The sequence below is a fragment of the Sebastes fasciatus genome, chromosome 14 (assembly GCF_043250625.1).
Source record: "Sebastes fasciatus isolate fSebFas1 chromosome 14, fSebFas1.pri, whole genome shotgun sequence".
Lineage (NCBI taxonomy): Eukaryota > Metazoa > Chordata > Actinopteri > Perciformes > Sebastidae > Sebastes > Sebastes fasciatus.
This window is the reverse complement of record NC_133808.1, coordinates 6,139,784-6,156,860: the sequence shown is the minus strand read 5'-3', so window position 1 is coordinate 6,156,860 and position 17,077 is coordinate 6,139,784. Positions and strand designations below refer to the sequence as shown.

Sequence of the window (17,077 nt, the reverse complement as noted above, 5' to 3'; positions counted from 1 at the left end):
GAGAAGTGTGTGTTTTCTTAATTTACCTTTTACTCCTCTATTGTAGATTGTTATGTGATCCTGTCTAGTTGCTTCAGTACAAGTTAAACCAGCCGACACGATGGCCAAATTGTCAATAATAATAATAATAGAAATGATAATATGGATGGATGGATAATTTCCCCAGTCATTCTAACCGTGATGAAAGATACTGAGCATGATTTCTGTTACTGTTTTGCAAGGCCATGTTGCATACATGGTTAAGAGTAACAACTTCCTCATTCTACTCACCAGCTGTACTGCTAAACATGGGTGTTGTGTTGCTGAATTTTGTCCACCTCAGCTACAAATCAGATATAGTTCCTTCCTCTACTTCAATACGTGTGAGTTTTTTTCAAAGAGAGGTTCTGTTGCAATCTGGGGATATTTGTGTTTCCCCAACATCATGCACTGCATGTTATAAGAGTTCCTGCAGTAGGAAGTAAAGGTGATTGTGGACTCTAGAGAGGATGGAGACATCAGCAGACCAGAGGGATCATATCTCCTTCACCAAGAGTAACCCGCTGTTTGACATGTCACTCAGCAGGACTGATCTCTACAGTTTCACGCCTGAGGGTGAGTATTACAGTAAAGTATTACAGAAAGTATGAAACCTTTCAAATCAAATAGATTTGGACTTGTGAGAGAAAACATGGCAACCAGATTTACAGGATTTTAATTACTTAACCTTAACTTAAAGTTACTACATGGACACAATAATTCAGACAGGTTGTCATTTGCTTCACCGTGTAGCTCCTGATAGGTTGTATCTTTTTAACCATCTGCAGATGAAATAGCTCCTCGGCAGGAGTATTTATTTCTCAACAATTGAAAAAGTGAGAAAATCTGTCTAATTCGAGAAATATTTCTTGACCTTTTTTGAACACTCTTGGGGCTAATAATATGGACCTCTCTGTCTTATTCTATTTAAATGATGGTTATATGGTATGCATCTTAACCACTCAGACACCAGAACACCCCAAATTTAGAACATTTTGTAACATCCAGGTCTGGACCCTACAGTCCAGGCAGTAATTTAGGTTAGTTATATTGCTGAGATCATCACATTTGTAAAAATTACAGCTTGCAGTGTCGTCCACATAAATGAAATAGATATTAAAACAAAGAATTAAAAGGTCCTTAATGGAAGCATATACATAGAAAATAAGATGGTGGCGAACAGATCCTTGAGGCGCTCCATAGTTCAAAATAAATTATTTTTATTAATTATTAATGAATGATTTATGGAGAAGGGGTGGAATTAAATAAGTTTGTACTTTTCAAATATGTAAACCAAGGCATCAAGTGTTTGACAATTTATTTTACTTATGCTTTTCATTGTATGTAAATACTATGATCATTCTCTTTTTATTTTTTTATTTCTTTGTTATTTTACATGTTCAACATAAATTTTGAAATGAAATGAAATGAATCTTGTTTCCTGCATAAACATTGACAGTTTCTATTTGGTATTTCTACTTTTGGCTCTCGATGTTGCAACCTATAAAATGTAATTAAAGTCCAAACTATTGAACAGCAACTGGGACACTGATTGGCTAGCTGCTTTAAGTTGTCAGGGCTCTGGCCAATCAGAGCTTCTACCACTGCTGTCTGGTATTTTGACAGTGATGAACTGTGTATATTTGTGTTTTTAAAACTTCAATGTCTGGTAGTTATGGCAGCAATTTACATGCTTAAAACAGTAAAGCTTCCAAAACTCAAGAATACACATGAAGTACTGTAGGCCTACTGTGTTGGTATAAACTATAAGTCACAAGGAACATTTTTATAGATACTTTACTGTCAAAGTAAGAAAGGTTTCTAATTGTTTTCAACATCAAGGAATTTACTATTGAGAGCATTTCCACCCAGAGGAAGTAAAGCAATACCAAATTAGTTTCTATTCTCCTCCCACCTCCACAGTTTTTGGACAGACTGATGTTTCAGCAGTAGAGCAGTCAACAAACCTCTCTCACAGTCATGTTTTCACTTGTTAAACACAGGTGGAACTAAGAAGATTAAACCTGCATTTGTTTTTTGGCCACTTGCGGGCAGCGTAGCAAGCTGTAAACATAACACTGACATAGCTCATAAAGTTATTGTGAAAAACGTGTCAGCAAACAGTCACGGGGTGGCTGTGGCTCAGAGGCAAAGTAGGTCGTATGTCAAAGTGTCCGTGAGCAAGATACTGAACCCCAAATTGCTCCGGAAAGCCATCAGTGTGGGAATGAGTATTTAGATGCATCAGTGTTTGTGTGAATGCATAAATGTTGGCATGTAGTGTGAAGTGCTTTGAGTGGTCAGAAGACTAGAAAAGCGCTGTATAAATACACGTCCACCATTGACGTATCCAGCAGGCACACATTTGATCAGCTCTGCGATTGACAGCTGCCTAGAGACTGCTGGACTCTGATTGGTTAATTTTTTCACAGATTATCTGTCCTATGCACTACTGTCAGGATATAGTGACAGTTTTATAAAAATGACTTTTTTTTATATCATATTTGCTCAAAGTTACCAACTGCAGCTTTAAAGTCAGACAGTGACAATGAGGAGAAGATAGCACCGATTCAAAAGTTATTTTCAGGTTGAGTAACACAAAAAGAGCTTGTCTACCAAGCTGATGTGGAAAAGTGTACAGAATCTGCTGTCAGTCAGGAAATGTTCTCACACAGCACCTGAATGAAAGACGTATTTTGTGGAAATTAGTTGAACTGTGAGCAAACAAGATGTTCATGTTGTTTTAAAGTAGATACTTGTAGGAGTAAGGTTGTATTGTTTCTCATGTCAGTTGTTAAAGGAAGCATTGTCATGTCAATTGTACAAATTAAAATCTCCTTCGGTTTTCAACCACATCAGCTGCAAGTGTTAAACCTGAGAGTGAATGAAATGGCAGCCGTGACCAGCAGGTGGTAGCACAATTTCATCTTTCCTGTTTCTGAGGGTTCTGCTGCAAGTGACTAAAGACTATTTTAGTTGCGTTTATAGGAGCACAGAAAACTGCATAAGTAAGATAATACAGCACCCCAACAAACAATACACAAGGTTATCATATTATACACACAGAAAAGGTTTTAGCACATACAAACACACTACAAAAAAACATAGGTAAATAATTAAATAAATCTTAAATGTCTTTAAAAAGGCGTGTGAGTGAATGTGAAAAATAAAAAAAAAGTGTTAACAAGCTTGTTTTAGTGGTAGAGGGGAGTTCCCAACAATCTAATAGATCCTGTCACTTAGGGTGTAATGACATAACTACTCATAATAGTTGACATATTAATTATTCTTTCCAACCACAGCCATGGCAAACATTTTACGTCAGGGGTTACATATGAATGAATCAAAAGGCCTTTAAGAAGTTTGACAAAGTTTGGAAGATGTCTTAACTCCACCTACAGTGATATGTCAAAATGTCTTTGTGATAAAAGCCTGTTGTGCCAGATAACTTCAAAATGTTATCAAGTTATGCTCATTGCTATCTCTCAATATTACACCAGACAGACACTGCTGTCAAAAGGTCTAAATGGACAAGCCTGTTCAAGACTTCCTACAAAGTTTAGAAGTTGCTTCAATGATAATTTGATAAATTAGGACAACTTGAAAATAAATATTAGCCTATGACACTTGCACTGACCCACCCCATCCCCCCACTTCCTCTATAGTGTATGTACTAGAGCTAGAAATGATCGATCATCAGGAAATTATTTGGCAATCATTTTCATAATTGATTTATCATTCAGGTAATTTCTGAAAGGTCCAGTGTGTACGATCTGGCGGTATCTAGCAGTGTGGTTGCAGATTGCAACCATCTGAAGCTTCTTCCGTGTGCCAAGCGCGTAGGAGAGCTACGGTGGCCGACGCAAAAATGCGAATGGCCCTCTCTAGAGCCAGTTGTTGTAAGAGTAGCGTAGGTCATTTGGAGCAGAGCCAGTGCTCAGAGTGTGAGTGCTCAGCCTTGGGCCAGCCCTAACTATAAGCATTATCAAAGAGGAAAGTCTTCAGCCTCCTCTTAAATGTGGAGAGGGTGTCTGCCTCCGGGACTGAAACTGGGAGCTGGTTCCACAGAAGAGGAGCTTGATAGCTGAAGGCTCTGGCTCCCATTCTACTTTTAGAGACTCTAGGGACCTCAAGTAACCCTGCATTCTGGGAGCGCAGTGCTCTAGTGGGGTAGTAGGGTACTATGAGCTCTTTAAGATATGATAGGGCGTGACCGTTTAGCGCTTTGTAGGTGAGGAGGGCGATTTTCAATTATATTCTGGATTTTACAGGGAGCCAGTGCAGAGAAGCTAATACAGGAAAAATATGATCTCTTTTTCTAGTTCTTGTCAGTACACGTACTGCAGCATTCTGGATCAACCGGAGAGACTTAAGATATTTATTGGAGGAGCCTGATAATAAGGAGTTGCAGTAATCTAGTCTAGAAGTAACAAATGCATGGACTCATTTTTCTGCATTGTTTTGAGACAGGATGTGAGTGATTTTTGAAATGTTACTTACATGATAGAAGGCAGTCCTTGAAGTTTGTTTTATGTGGGAGTTAAAGGACATATCCTGATCAAAGATAGCTCCCAGATTCTCTACGGTGGTGCTGGAGGCCAGAGCAATGCCATCTAGAGCAACTATATCATTAGATAATTTGTTTCGGAGGCGTTCAGGGCCAAGTAAAATAACTTCAGTTTTGTCTGAGTTTAATATCAGGAAATTGCAGGTCATCCAGGTTGTTATGTCCTTAAGGCATGCTTGAAGTTTAGTTAACTGGTTGGTTTCATCTGGCTTGATCGATAGATATAATTGGGTATCATCTGCATAACAATGAAAGTTTATGGAGTGTTTTCTAAGAACATTGCCTAAAGAAAGCATATATAAGGTGAATAGAATTGGTCCAAGTACAGAACCCTGTGGAACTCCGTGACTAACTTTGGCGTGCATAGAGGACTCATCGTTAACATGTACAAACTGAGAATGATCTGATAAATAGGACTTAAACCAGCTTAGTGACGTTCCTTTAATGCCAATTAAATAGGATGTGATGGTCAATGGTGTTGACTTTAACAAGGTTATAGGTAACAATGTGTAACATGTTTCGCTTTATTTCTTTTTGATATATATTTATTTAAGCATTTGAAATCTTTCCAAAGATTTCAGTCGAAAGTTAATAAAGTAAAAATGTTGTGGCTCTTGCATCATCTTTCCTTAAATTTAACCAAGTGCTGTGAGTACCTAAACATAGATAAAAAAACGTAATCAGTAGTATTTCATTACAAGAGCAGATAATGTAGAAAAAAATAAATGACATAGTGAAGGTTTTGCAGATAGTACTTTCAGCAACATTTTGCAGCTTATCAGATAATAAAATCTCCTCATTATATTAATAGAAAACGCAATTCACATAATTTTACAAAATATATTTGCTGTTGTAAATTAGTTGTATAAACACGATATCTATGAGACAGGGTTGGTGCAACTGCTTAAAATATGAAGACTCCTCTAATTGCTATTCTAAGATTTAATGCATTCTGAATTAAAATGAAACAAAACCATCACTGACTACTGATTACATATTTCTCTAACCTGCAGGCCCCTGCCGACTCACAACCACACACAAGCACCTCTGAAACCTTCAGAGGGGACAGTAGTTTACCTCTCAGTCATAACCAGTTTGGTCTAATGTCACTTTCATGAATTTTCTGCCAACAAAAAGAAACCTATCTCCATTCCCTCGAGGTTGTCATCGTGATTGACAGCTGACATTTTCCACTGGTTGTCCAAATGTTTCATGCTCGGAGCTTTCAAATTTATAAAAGCATTTGTATCAGCTGGATGAACCAGGCTACTTTTTGTCTCCTGAAATGACCTTCCCAAGATGCAAGTTTGCTGCAGGAGATTGATCACATTCTGGTGTTTTAAATGTAGTTTCCTGTATGTGTTTCAGATCTGAAGCCAGCGAGGTCCAGAAGACAGTGGTGTTTTTATGTGATTGTTATTTACCTCATCTTGCAGACCATTCTTAATGCCGTTCTCATTCACAAAGGTAAGACTGCATACAGATAGTATTATTTGTTATCAAATATTTATTTTTAAATGTGATATATTGAAGATAATCAAGATTATTTCTATACAGTTTGTATTATGTATTATCAAACTCAAAGTGAATGAAGTTACTGATGAAACATGCTTGTTATTTTTTTCCCCGTCCAAGTTTTCACGGTGGGGTCTTCACTATCTAACACCAAGTTGGAGAAACAGATCTCTAATGACATTCCCCTGGATGGAAAACAGGGCACTGACAACATCCAAACTCTCCTCTACAACAACAGTCAAGAAACCAAGACCTTGAGGGATAACCTAACGGCCCTGAAGAGCCAGGTCCTCCTGCTTTTTATATACAACATTTTACTGAATATAGCTTCTGTATATAGCTTCAGAGTATATAGTTCAGTTTGTTTTTTGTTCAGCTCACATTCGGTTTAGTTTTTAATGTACTTTAGCTCTATTTATCCAGTTTATCAATGACAAAAAGTAACTGTAAGGCCCTGGAATAATTACCATGAATTAGATCATTACAAATACTTCAACGTTTTAGGAAATAGGCTTTTTCCTGTGTGAGATGAGAAGAACCATATCAAGCTCATGTCTGGATGTTAACTACAGAGTTGGAGCCAGGATGTTAGCCAAGTTTAGCATTAAGACTGGAACCTCTGAAGATCACTAATTTGCATCCTTTCTATAATCTGCAAAAAAGCAGAAATGTATTAACAACAAGGTGTGGTTTCATGAAGAGTTACGGGCTGGGAATATTCCTTTATTTTTCTTATCTTGATTTTGCCAAGTGGTTGTTGTCACAGACCATGTGAATATAGCCACATTCATCTGATGGTCTGAAGACAAAATCATGTAACAGAGAATAAAGCAATGATGACTTGAGGTCATATCTGCTTTTGCAATATTGCCCCTAAATTGCCCAGAGTATCCCTAACCCAAGGATAGCGATAGACAAAGCAATACAACTACTGATGTTCAACAGTACCCACAGGAGTTGCCTCAGCACTGTTGCTTGTTTCCTGCAGCATTGCCCATAGAATTGCTGAATATAAATAATTAAATATGAAAATAAATCAAATGTCTTTTTGAGTCAAATATTAATATTTGATTTAAAGTACACATTAAATGTTTTGTTAGTATTGGCTTTGTTGCTTGCTAGCTCGCAAGGTATTTGTTTTTTTAGCTATTAGCTAAGCACGCTATAACAATATCCACGTCTAAGTATTACTTTCGGATTGTTTCAATTTGAATAATATCAATGATCATCAGTTTTGTCTGGTAGCAGCCTGGCTAACTCTTAGCTCACCTATGGGAGCTAATGTTACCTTACTTCCATGGTCGAAAAATGCTAATCTAAAAAGCAAATATGCATTTCAACATCATCATCATAACAAAGCTGTAGTGGCACACTAATGTAAAATAATAAGCAATTTTGCACAGCCGTTTTATTTCTTAAATGTTGCATTGGCAGCCGGGCTCTCTGTGATGACATCACAAACGTTGATTGGCTGAGGCAGTTGTTGTCCCAGGGCTATCATATAAAATGTTGGTATCAGGACAACAATCAATTGGCAAAATCAGGCAATCTTCCAGTGAGGTTTCTAGGTTTGGTACCATCATATCTGTACAGTACAGACAGTCCAGCCAGAGGGGCTGCACAGAACTACTGGGTAGATGGATACTGTTATTTGTCAAGAAACAGTTCCAATATCTATCTAACAATGTGTTAACATTAGCTAACATTAGCCACAATGAACTACTGGTCAAACCAGACCAATGTTGCTTTAACATCACAGTTATGTTTCTGTTGGTCGCCATGACAACAGGTCACCAGCCTGTGTGGAAAGGAGGGTCAACTGGGCAGGCTGCGGTCTGACCTGAACCTGCTCAACACCAGCACCCTCAACCTCGAGGGAAAACTGACAAACATCAGCGTCACCCCAGGTAGGATACACGTCTGTGTGTGTGTGTGTGTGTGTGTGTGTGTGTGTGTGTGTGTGTGTGTGTGTGTGTGTTTGTGTGTCTGTGTGTGTGTCTGCGTTGTGTGTGTGTGTGTGTGTGTGTGTGTGTGTGTGTGTGTCTACCTTAAGCAATTAAAAAATAAAGTTAGAAGCTGAAGTTAATCAATTAAATATGAAAAGTGTGGTCGTGTTTAGCAACCAAAGATTCTCAGTGTAAAACGTTCATTTGGTTACAACTGATTTAGCGAAGGTGCATATATGTGCAGCAGGAGACATTAGCTTTCAGCTGCAGGTCTGGCGATGATCCCGCCGTTGATGACCTGTCATCTCTTGTCAGACGGCTGATGAAAACCAGCTGATGGATGGGCTGCAGCCATTATTTCACATACCCTCGCAACTTAGTCAGCGCACTGACATTTCCTGTATGAAATCTCTATCAGGGTGGACTTTTACTCAAAGCCGACAAATTACCAGTCTGAGGCAGATGTTTTCCAATAGGTCCGCCATCACCCAACCACACCACCTCTGAGTCCTTGATCAAACTTACAATTAGTGATAATGACCTTTAGCAACCCTTGTTAGTGTGTGTATGATTTGCTAATAGTTTCAATATGTTTGACATTGCACAGGAACAAATGGCAGACGAACAATCTGTCTGTCCAACTCTTTGCTCCAGACAGGGCTGTCTCTAACAGTGAGGACACTGAGGTCATGTCCTCTCTATTGTTACTTACTTACATGGTGGATATTTTAACAAGTATTTTTAGACTCAGTATATCTAACCCTTGTGCCTCACTTGAAAATGTTTGCTCTGATATCCTTAAAGACAAAAACGTCTGCCAAAAGACTGCCATAAAATTACATATTAAAGCTGGTAATCTTCTTCAAAAACATTTTTATTTTATTTGTTGAAATTCTCATTACATCCCGACAGCAATCAATAAATTGGTAACACTTTATATTAATAACCATCATTTATAAATGAGTTAAATAAACTTAGTTAATAGTTATTTTAATGTTAACAATGAGTTATATACTGTATCACAGCTGATAAGAGACAATAACAATTACATTCTGATTACTTTAGTAAACTATTTATCATCAGTTTATTGTCGCACACATTATAACATTTTATATACCATATTATGTATTTGTTAATAATTACCAAATTATTTGTTAACCTCTAAAAAATTGTTAGCAAAACATCTATAAATATTACATAGATAGATGGGCCAGAAACCAATTATTAACCATTGACAGAGTATTAACTATCTATCTAAATAATGTTTATAGATGTTTTGCAAACAATTTCATATATATGTATGAACAGTTAACTGACTAATATAAAGGGTGAAGGGGTCTAAAGGATTTTGATGACACCATGACCTTTCCTGCTGCCATCAACCCTAAATTTCGATTGGTAAAAAAAAAAAAATCTAAATCTAATAAACAGATTTATTGAGAAACTTCCAGAGAAATAACTCCTCTCGACTTTATTGACCTTTCCTCAAACACCACCCTCAGGATAAACCTTTCATTTTAGGCTTTGAGAGCAGCACTTCAGTATAGTGGGATGTAATGAGCATTGTAGGCTCTAACATCAGAATTTACTAATTTTGTTCAGCTGGACTTCCAAGGATTTGTGATTGAAATATATTCATTAGTCACATACGTGTGTGGTCTAAACTACTTAAAACTGAGACTTCTGACTGGTATACAGCCTACATCGGCACTGTCTGTGTGCATTATTCAGCATGCCATGTCCATCAGTAGATCACATACCGTATGCTTCTTTCCAGGTGGCCGTGGTGTTGCTGGCCTTCCGGGACCGAAGGGTGATGGAGGACAAAAAGGAGAACCTGGAAGGCCAGGTGAAAGTGGTGGGTTTCATTGCGATTATTTGTAGAATAATGTACTTGTTGGTATTATTAAAGCCGTATTAGATATGAGTTTTTTTAAAGGAACTTACAAAATGGGGCTGCAACAGAAAAGGGTGTCACATCCACACTAACTGAGATGCTGTCGGGCACTTCAGTGCACACACCAGAACTGACAAATCAAATGAAAAACAAACTGTGACAACTACAAAGCTGGACTCACTGATGTATAAACCTTCTGAAATCTCTGTCTGCTTCAGGCTAGGCATGGCATCTTTATTATTTTGTTATAAAGCATCATAGACCTGCCAGATTTGCAAACGGTAGTAAAAATGTAAAAGTTAAGTCTAAAAGGTACCTCTCCACCCTGGCCCAGCTGGACCTCTGTGGTTTATCACCACATACCTGCAGAACTAATGACTTTCCCATCACCTCAGCTGTACTTTGCGTTTTGTGCTGGTTAGCAAATGTTAGCTTGCTAACATAAGACTCTTGTGCCGAACGTACACATCACCCTGCTGCGCTTCCTCAACAGCCACATTTATAGCCTAGGTTAGAGTTGTTTTGCTGACATTTTTCAACATCAGAGTTGCGAGTTGCTCCGGTAAAAGCAGACCCAGCGCGTAAAGACAGTAGAGCCAGGAAAAGGCAGCGGAATGTCTCCGGCAGCTGCTACGAGCCGAAACGTGATGCATCCGGATGCTGTGTACATTGCCCATTAGTCGTGTTTTTAATTAGCATATATTTGATGCATAAATACATTAGAAAAACTGTTTTTGAAAAGAGCTCTTGCCAAATAAAGTTGTATTATAAGCAGGGCGGTACTGAATGTGTGTTCAGGCAAAGAATCCTGAAAATCTGTTCCTCATACTGCGCATATTTACTGGTTGACTCACATACTGACTCACAGTGAGGCCGACAAAACCACTCTACTGAGGCTCAGATCCTGGATGTATCAACAGATTGAAATTATGAAATTATTATGAAACTTCAGTTTCTCTTCCTCCTTTAACTTCTGGTCATTGTCTGTGATATTGCTGACACGGTGCCGTTTCACGTGATGAATAATACAGTTTGCACAACTTGCATTTACGAAATATATATTTGCACTAAAAATACATACACATCTGTTCATAATCATCACGCTCACGTGTGTGTGTGTGTGTGTGTGTGTGTGTGTGTGTGTGTGAGTGTGTGAATGCAGGTGCCAAAGGGTCACCTGGGGCCCAAGGACCCCCAGGGGATCAAGCAGCAGCTGTACACGGACCAAAAGGAGACCCAGGGCTTCCAGGTAAGGGTTTGTATATTGGTTGAAGAGTTCATAGCTCCACTATGGAGACTCTACATGAAAACAAAAGCGTCTTGAAAAACATTTTTCATTTCTCATGTTAAATCGTTTCCTTGCCATTGAATAGGCGTGGTGGGTCTCCTTCCTTATAGAGCTGTTACACAGAAATAAAACATGTATCCCGACGTAACAGCCAATATTTCCTCTTTATTTAATATCATACAGTTTATCAACTAGTCATGTCATAATAAACACAAACATTATGGCCCAGTGATTCAAAAGAGCTTTTGGTTGCTGATCTGAAATAACTTTAAATCGTAGTTTTAATCCACTCCTGTTTTATTTATTGATATATATCTTTCACGAGATCTAATTTTGATGTCTTGTTGTCAGGTTTAAATGGGCTTCCTGGTTTCAATGGAACTGAAGGTGAGTGTGTATTAAAGTAAAAGGTTTCTTCCATATGTGATGTGCTGTGCAAAGCATTTGAAGTTACAGAAAACATCAAATAACAACTAAAGATAAAAAAAAAACGTCACTCTAACGTTTCTTACAAAGATCCAGACTCCAGGAGCCATGTATAAATGATATGTAAGCACAGAAACCATTCAGACCCCATTTCATACCCACACAGCAACTGGCGTGTGGTATGTGATGAGAATGTGCCGAATTCAGACCAGGCGTACACCGAGGTTTAGTGAAATGATAAGAGTTTTTAGGTTGTTGTTGTTGTAATATCCATTTTTTCTGTCTGCAAATCTGCACAGAGTTTTATGAACCTGGCTCCAGGTCTGAATTTCACTCTGTGAAAGAGGGCTGAGTTCATTCAACAATACCAAAAAGCTGTGTAATGTTACAAGTTCACCCAAAGATAAAACTGTAAGTGTGAAATGTAACAAATACAGTATCTGTAGTATTAATTAGAATATACTTTTACATCTGTAAGAGTGTCCAGCTCACTCCCCCACTGCTGAGCTCCACACAATGAACACAATGAGCCGCCTCGACGCCTCCTGCACTGAATAGTTTACTAGTCCAGTTTGTTTTGCAGTCAGTTCTGGTTAAAATCACCTATGACAGTTTATGATATAAGGATTATAAGTTTATATCAGTTAATGTCAACTTGGTTGGAAGATGTATTTGATCATTTTTCCACCACAGGTCCTGCCGGACCACCAGGTGCCAAAGGAGACAAGGGAGACCCAGGAAACGCACCAGAATGTAAGTCTGCACGTGACTGACCTGAGAGCAGCAGAGACAACAGAAGTAGAGAACTACTACTTCAACTAGTTCAAAAACTACTATATATACAGTATATATAACAAAACGAAAAACAGCAAAAGAAAACAGCTGCAACTTTGTGTCACCACAGTGACTGTGCGTCTGGTGCCGGGGAAATACCGAGGGCGAGTGGAGGTGAAGCATAACGGGGTCTGGGGCACCGTGTGTGACGACAGCTTTGACACCGTGGATGGCAGAGTGATCTGTAAGATGCTGGGCTTCCAAACCGCCGTTACCACCTTCACTGCCACCCCGGGTAAGAAGTCCACTTCCACCATCACATGATGTTCTCTGCACTGTATAATATCCTCTAATATAATAGATTAAGCTCCACAGCAGTATATCAACTTGTTAAAATTAGCCCCACCTTTACCAGCTGCAACATTACTGATGCTTACACACTAATGCATCAATAATTACAACCCAATTATATAATATACATGATTCTTTACTTTTACTTAAAGGTCCCATATTATAAAAAAGTGAGATTTTTATGTTTTTTTTATTATAAAGCAGGCTTAAGTCCTATATAAATACTGTGAAAGTATCGGAACACTCAATCCACAGGGAAATACACAAAGCCCGTATTCAGAAACTCTGCATTTGAAACAAGCTGTCACGATTTCTGTCCATTCGTGATGTCACGAATATACAATATTTAGACCCTTGACACAATTTTAAACGTAAACATTCTAAATGTGTCCCAGTTTATTACTGGTTGCAGTGTATGTGAATGTCATCAGCTGACAGGAAGTACACATGGACCCAAGCTGTTGCCTAGCAACGCAATTCTGTTGCAATTCCGTCAAAATGCGCTAAAACGGAGCGTTTCAGACAGAGGGTGAATACAGGTATATTCAGGCCGACAGTATGAAGAAAATAAAGTTTTTTTTTAACATTACAGCATGTAAACATATTCTAGTAGAAACACATAATACAAGTATGAACCTGAAAATGAGCATGATATGGGACCTTTAAGATTCAAATACAGGACTTTTACTTGTACCAGAGTAAATTTACACTGTGGTATTACTACTTTTACTTAAGTAAAAGATCTGATATATATATAAATATATATATATATGTTATAACATATAAAAAAGCACTTGATGATTGCATGTCTTATTCTCACTGTGCTGTTGTTCTGTAGGGTCTGGTAAGATCTGGCTGGATGATCTGAGATGTTTAGGAACAGAGTCGGACATCTTTAGCTGCACACATAATGGAGTTGGTGTTAGCAACTGCCAACACAATGAAGACGCCGGATTGCAGTGTGTCTAGACTGACACCACACCGAAGGCCAACAAGAAAAACATGTTTCAACTTTACTGCTAAACACATGAGCTTAAATGACAGTGTACTGTAAACAAAGATCATGCTAATAAAACTTCACGGCATCATGTCTATGTCTTTGTACTCCGTTGATTAATAATGTGTCCCAAATGATTCTGAGCTGCGACTGTGCACCTCCTCAGCCCGAATCATTGCTGCACTGTCCCCATGTCCTCCTCCACTCAGCCTCTCTTGCCTTCAGCGACATGCTTGCCATCACCTTCCATCCATCGCACATCACCACAGATGACTTTGCAGAGGTCAGCAAAGATGAAGAGGTCACATTCAAGGACAGGAGTCGTGCTGAGGAGAGGGTTTCTGACACAGCTGGCTCGGTCACGTTTTCCCAGACGCCTCAGGGAGAACAGAGGCTACTGTATAGATACACATGACGAGTTCACATCAAGCAGCGTCACAGTTTATACCCTTAAATGAGCAATAAGTTAGATTTCACTTGTTAATATCACCAACACAACACTAGACATGATCAGGCTGTATCGTGCTTTAATTATTACCCACAGTGACTGCGTTTATTCTCTCATTTACTTTGTGACAGGAGAGAGTTGGGCTATGCTCATACCTTATTATCTATAGCCAGGAGATTAAGTATTTAGTATGTGTGTGTGTGTGTGTGTGCTAGTCAGTTAGTCCAGAGATGAGTTGTACAGTCTGATGGCAGTGGGTAGGATACCACCTTCTGTGGTAGGATGTCTTTTTCTGAATGTGCTCCTCTGTCTGGCCAAAGTCTGGTGAAGTGGGTGGGTGATGTTGTCCATAATAGCCATCAGCTTAGCCAGCACTCTCCTCTCAGCCACCGTATCCACTGGGTCCAGACTGGCTCCAAGGAGAGACTCCGCCTCCTTCAACAGCTTGTCTAATCTGCTGGCATCTGTGGCTTTAATGCTGCTGCCCCAACATACAACAGCAAAGAAGAGGAACCTTCCCACCACTGACTGATAGAACACACTCAGCATTGTCTTGCATACACCGAAAGACCTGAGCCTCATAAGGAAGTGGACTCGGCTCTGGCCCTTCTTGTATATGTTGTATATGTCCTCAGTGTTCAGACTCCAGTCCAGCTTGCTGTCCAGGTGCACTCCTATAGGTACTTGTAGGACTGCACCAGTTCCACATTCTCCCCCCCCCCCCGATGGAGACAGGGGTGATTGGTGTCTTAGTCTTCTTAAAATCCACCATCATCGGCTTTGTTTTTCCCACATTTAGCTGCATGTGGTTTCGGTTGCACCACACCACAAAGTCACCGATTAGTCCTCTGTGCTCTTCCTCCTCTCTTATCTCTTATCAGGTTAGGTGTTAAGCATCAGTTACCATGGTGATCTACCCCGGTAAGAAGTGAACCACCGTCGTACGACGGAAAACCTTGAAGGGTTAACCCTGAAGTTACCTCTCTAACCACAAATCCTGCTTCGTAGTACAGGTCTCTTCTTTTTTACAGCTCAGTGGAATAACAGAAACAAAATAACGGCCAGAGAGAAACAGAAAAAACTTAAAAAGATAGAATCTGAGTGAAAGCAATCGCAGGCAGCCGGTTATTAAGAATGATATTAAATTACAGAGAGGTGTTTTTTTGTTGTTCTAGGTGACGTTGTAAATTGTTCCATGAGACCACTGCACTAACAGCAAAGGCAGTTTTGTATTTTTCCTTATTTATTACACATTTCAGAGTGGTGTCTGCTATAATTAGCCAGCTCAATCAACTCCATTGTGAACATTTTTTTTTTTTTTACTTTCTATCTTGTTACAATTCCATCTGGTTACCAAAGGAGGCAGGTGAGATCAAAGATTAATCAGAAATCCTTAAATAAAAAATGAAATGCTGGTTTTAATCAACAGCAGTTCGGCTGACTGATGAGCGAGTACAAATTGAAAAGCAGAGTGAGACATTTAATTTCAGGACAGGGCTGCTGCAAATGGATCGGCCGCCACGAGAAAACGAGACGTCATCACGGCACATCTGGAACGCTAACTTCACAGCCGGGCGAGGAAGGACTTGATTCATAGCCTGCTTTTCCCTTCAGGGGACGGAATCCCACTGCCATCGTGTCTCCCTGTAAGGGGGCACGTCTCCTTTCCTTCCATCCGTCCTTCTATCCTTATGCAGAGGGACGGACGGATGGAGCAGGCAAGGCGTTTTAAAACTACAAAGTGCTGATTATAATTCAGCAGCCCTGTCCCTCCGCTCCTCCCGGGGCCCTGCTCTGGGTGAAAGCTGGAAATAAACATGAGGGGGGTCTCACTCTGTTGTTCATTAGCCAGACCAACCCCAGGTCACCCAGGCCTGCTCCCTGGCCCCCAGACCACTGCCTGTAATTGAGGGCTGACGTGGATAAATAAATGATAGGAGTGAGGGAGGGGGTCGGAGAGAGAAGGAGCGGGTGACAGAATGGGTAATGGGTAATGAGGGTGCCCTCGCTGTCCTCCTCACCTGTGTGAACCACCTCGGTACTGTCGTAGACTCTCTGAGCAGCTGAGACGTTTAGGAAGATATTCATCAGCCATTACTGCACATTACTGTGTCCTCTGAGCCACCGCAGAGACTATGAGACGCTCTCATGGAACTGGCTCAGTCTTTGTAGAGGAATGATGGACAGCAGGCTTACTTCTATTTTTGTCTTGATTTGCACGTCTCTCGAACTAGCGAAGTTTGACAGTGGTCGGCTATAACAGATAAAGTGACATGAACATATGGGTTATACTCTCCTCCGATCACATGCACGCATTCGCCCACTGAGATTTGCATAAACTTAGCAGGCCAATCAGGACGTACCTACTGATTATGCTTGTCCCCACAGTAGCCTATATACAAAATGCTGGGTTGAGCCTTCTGGGTCATTGTATTGGGTTATTTCCACAGTGCCACTGGGTAATTCTCAGTGACAGTTGAAACAATGCCGTCCTCCTCTCTTCTACTGCTGCCATGTGATATCTACCCAGCGGCTGGGTCACTTTAACCCAACTGCTGGGTTATCTACAGGCGGTAAGAAGCTTCTTTTGTCAACAAGCAGTCTCCTACAGCAGTCCTCCAACGCAGTTACATAAAAGTTCCTATCTGCTTTTATACCCACATTAAGTCATTACTGTAGAGACAAACAAATAGCAGTCTGTAGCCTACAGTAATAGTATCTTCATGGAGCTACTGAATGAGGAGACTCTCCTTTAGATTCAGGCTAGCTAGCTGTCACCCCACCTAGCTTGTGTAAGAAATAACTGAAGGCTACTGCAAATGGTTTATTTTAAAGCCATCAGTTGTCATT

The 17,077-nt window shown here is 39.8% G+C and overlaps 1 protein-coding gene across 1 annotated transcript; it reads left to right on the top strand.

Annotated features, from left to right (window-relative positions):
* Positions 1-381: 381 nt before the first annotated feature.
* On the top strand, positions 382-13,872 carry marco (macrophage receptor with collagenous structure). The gene is made up of 10 exons (XM_074658242.1): positions 382-594; positions 5,954-6,052; positions 6,221-6,387; positions 7,890-8,007; positions 9,824-9,904; positions 11,106-11,192; positions 11,583-11,618; positions 12,351-12,410; positions 12,562-12,726; positions 13,621-13,872. The coding sequence occupies exons 1-10, from the start codon at positions 489-491 to the stop codon at positions 13,749-13,751; spliced, it is 1,050 nt and encodes a 349-aa protein (XP_074514343.1). The 5' UTR covers positions 382-488; the 3' UTR covers positions 13,752-13,872.
* Positions 13,873-17,077: the final 3,205 nt, after the last annotated feature.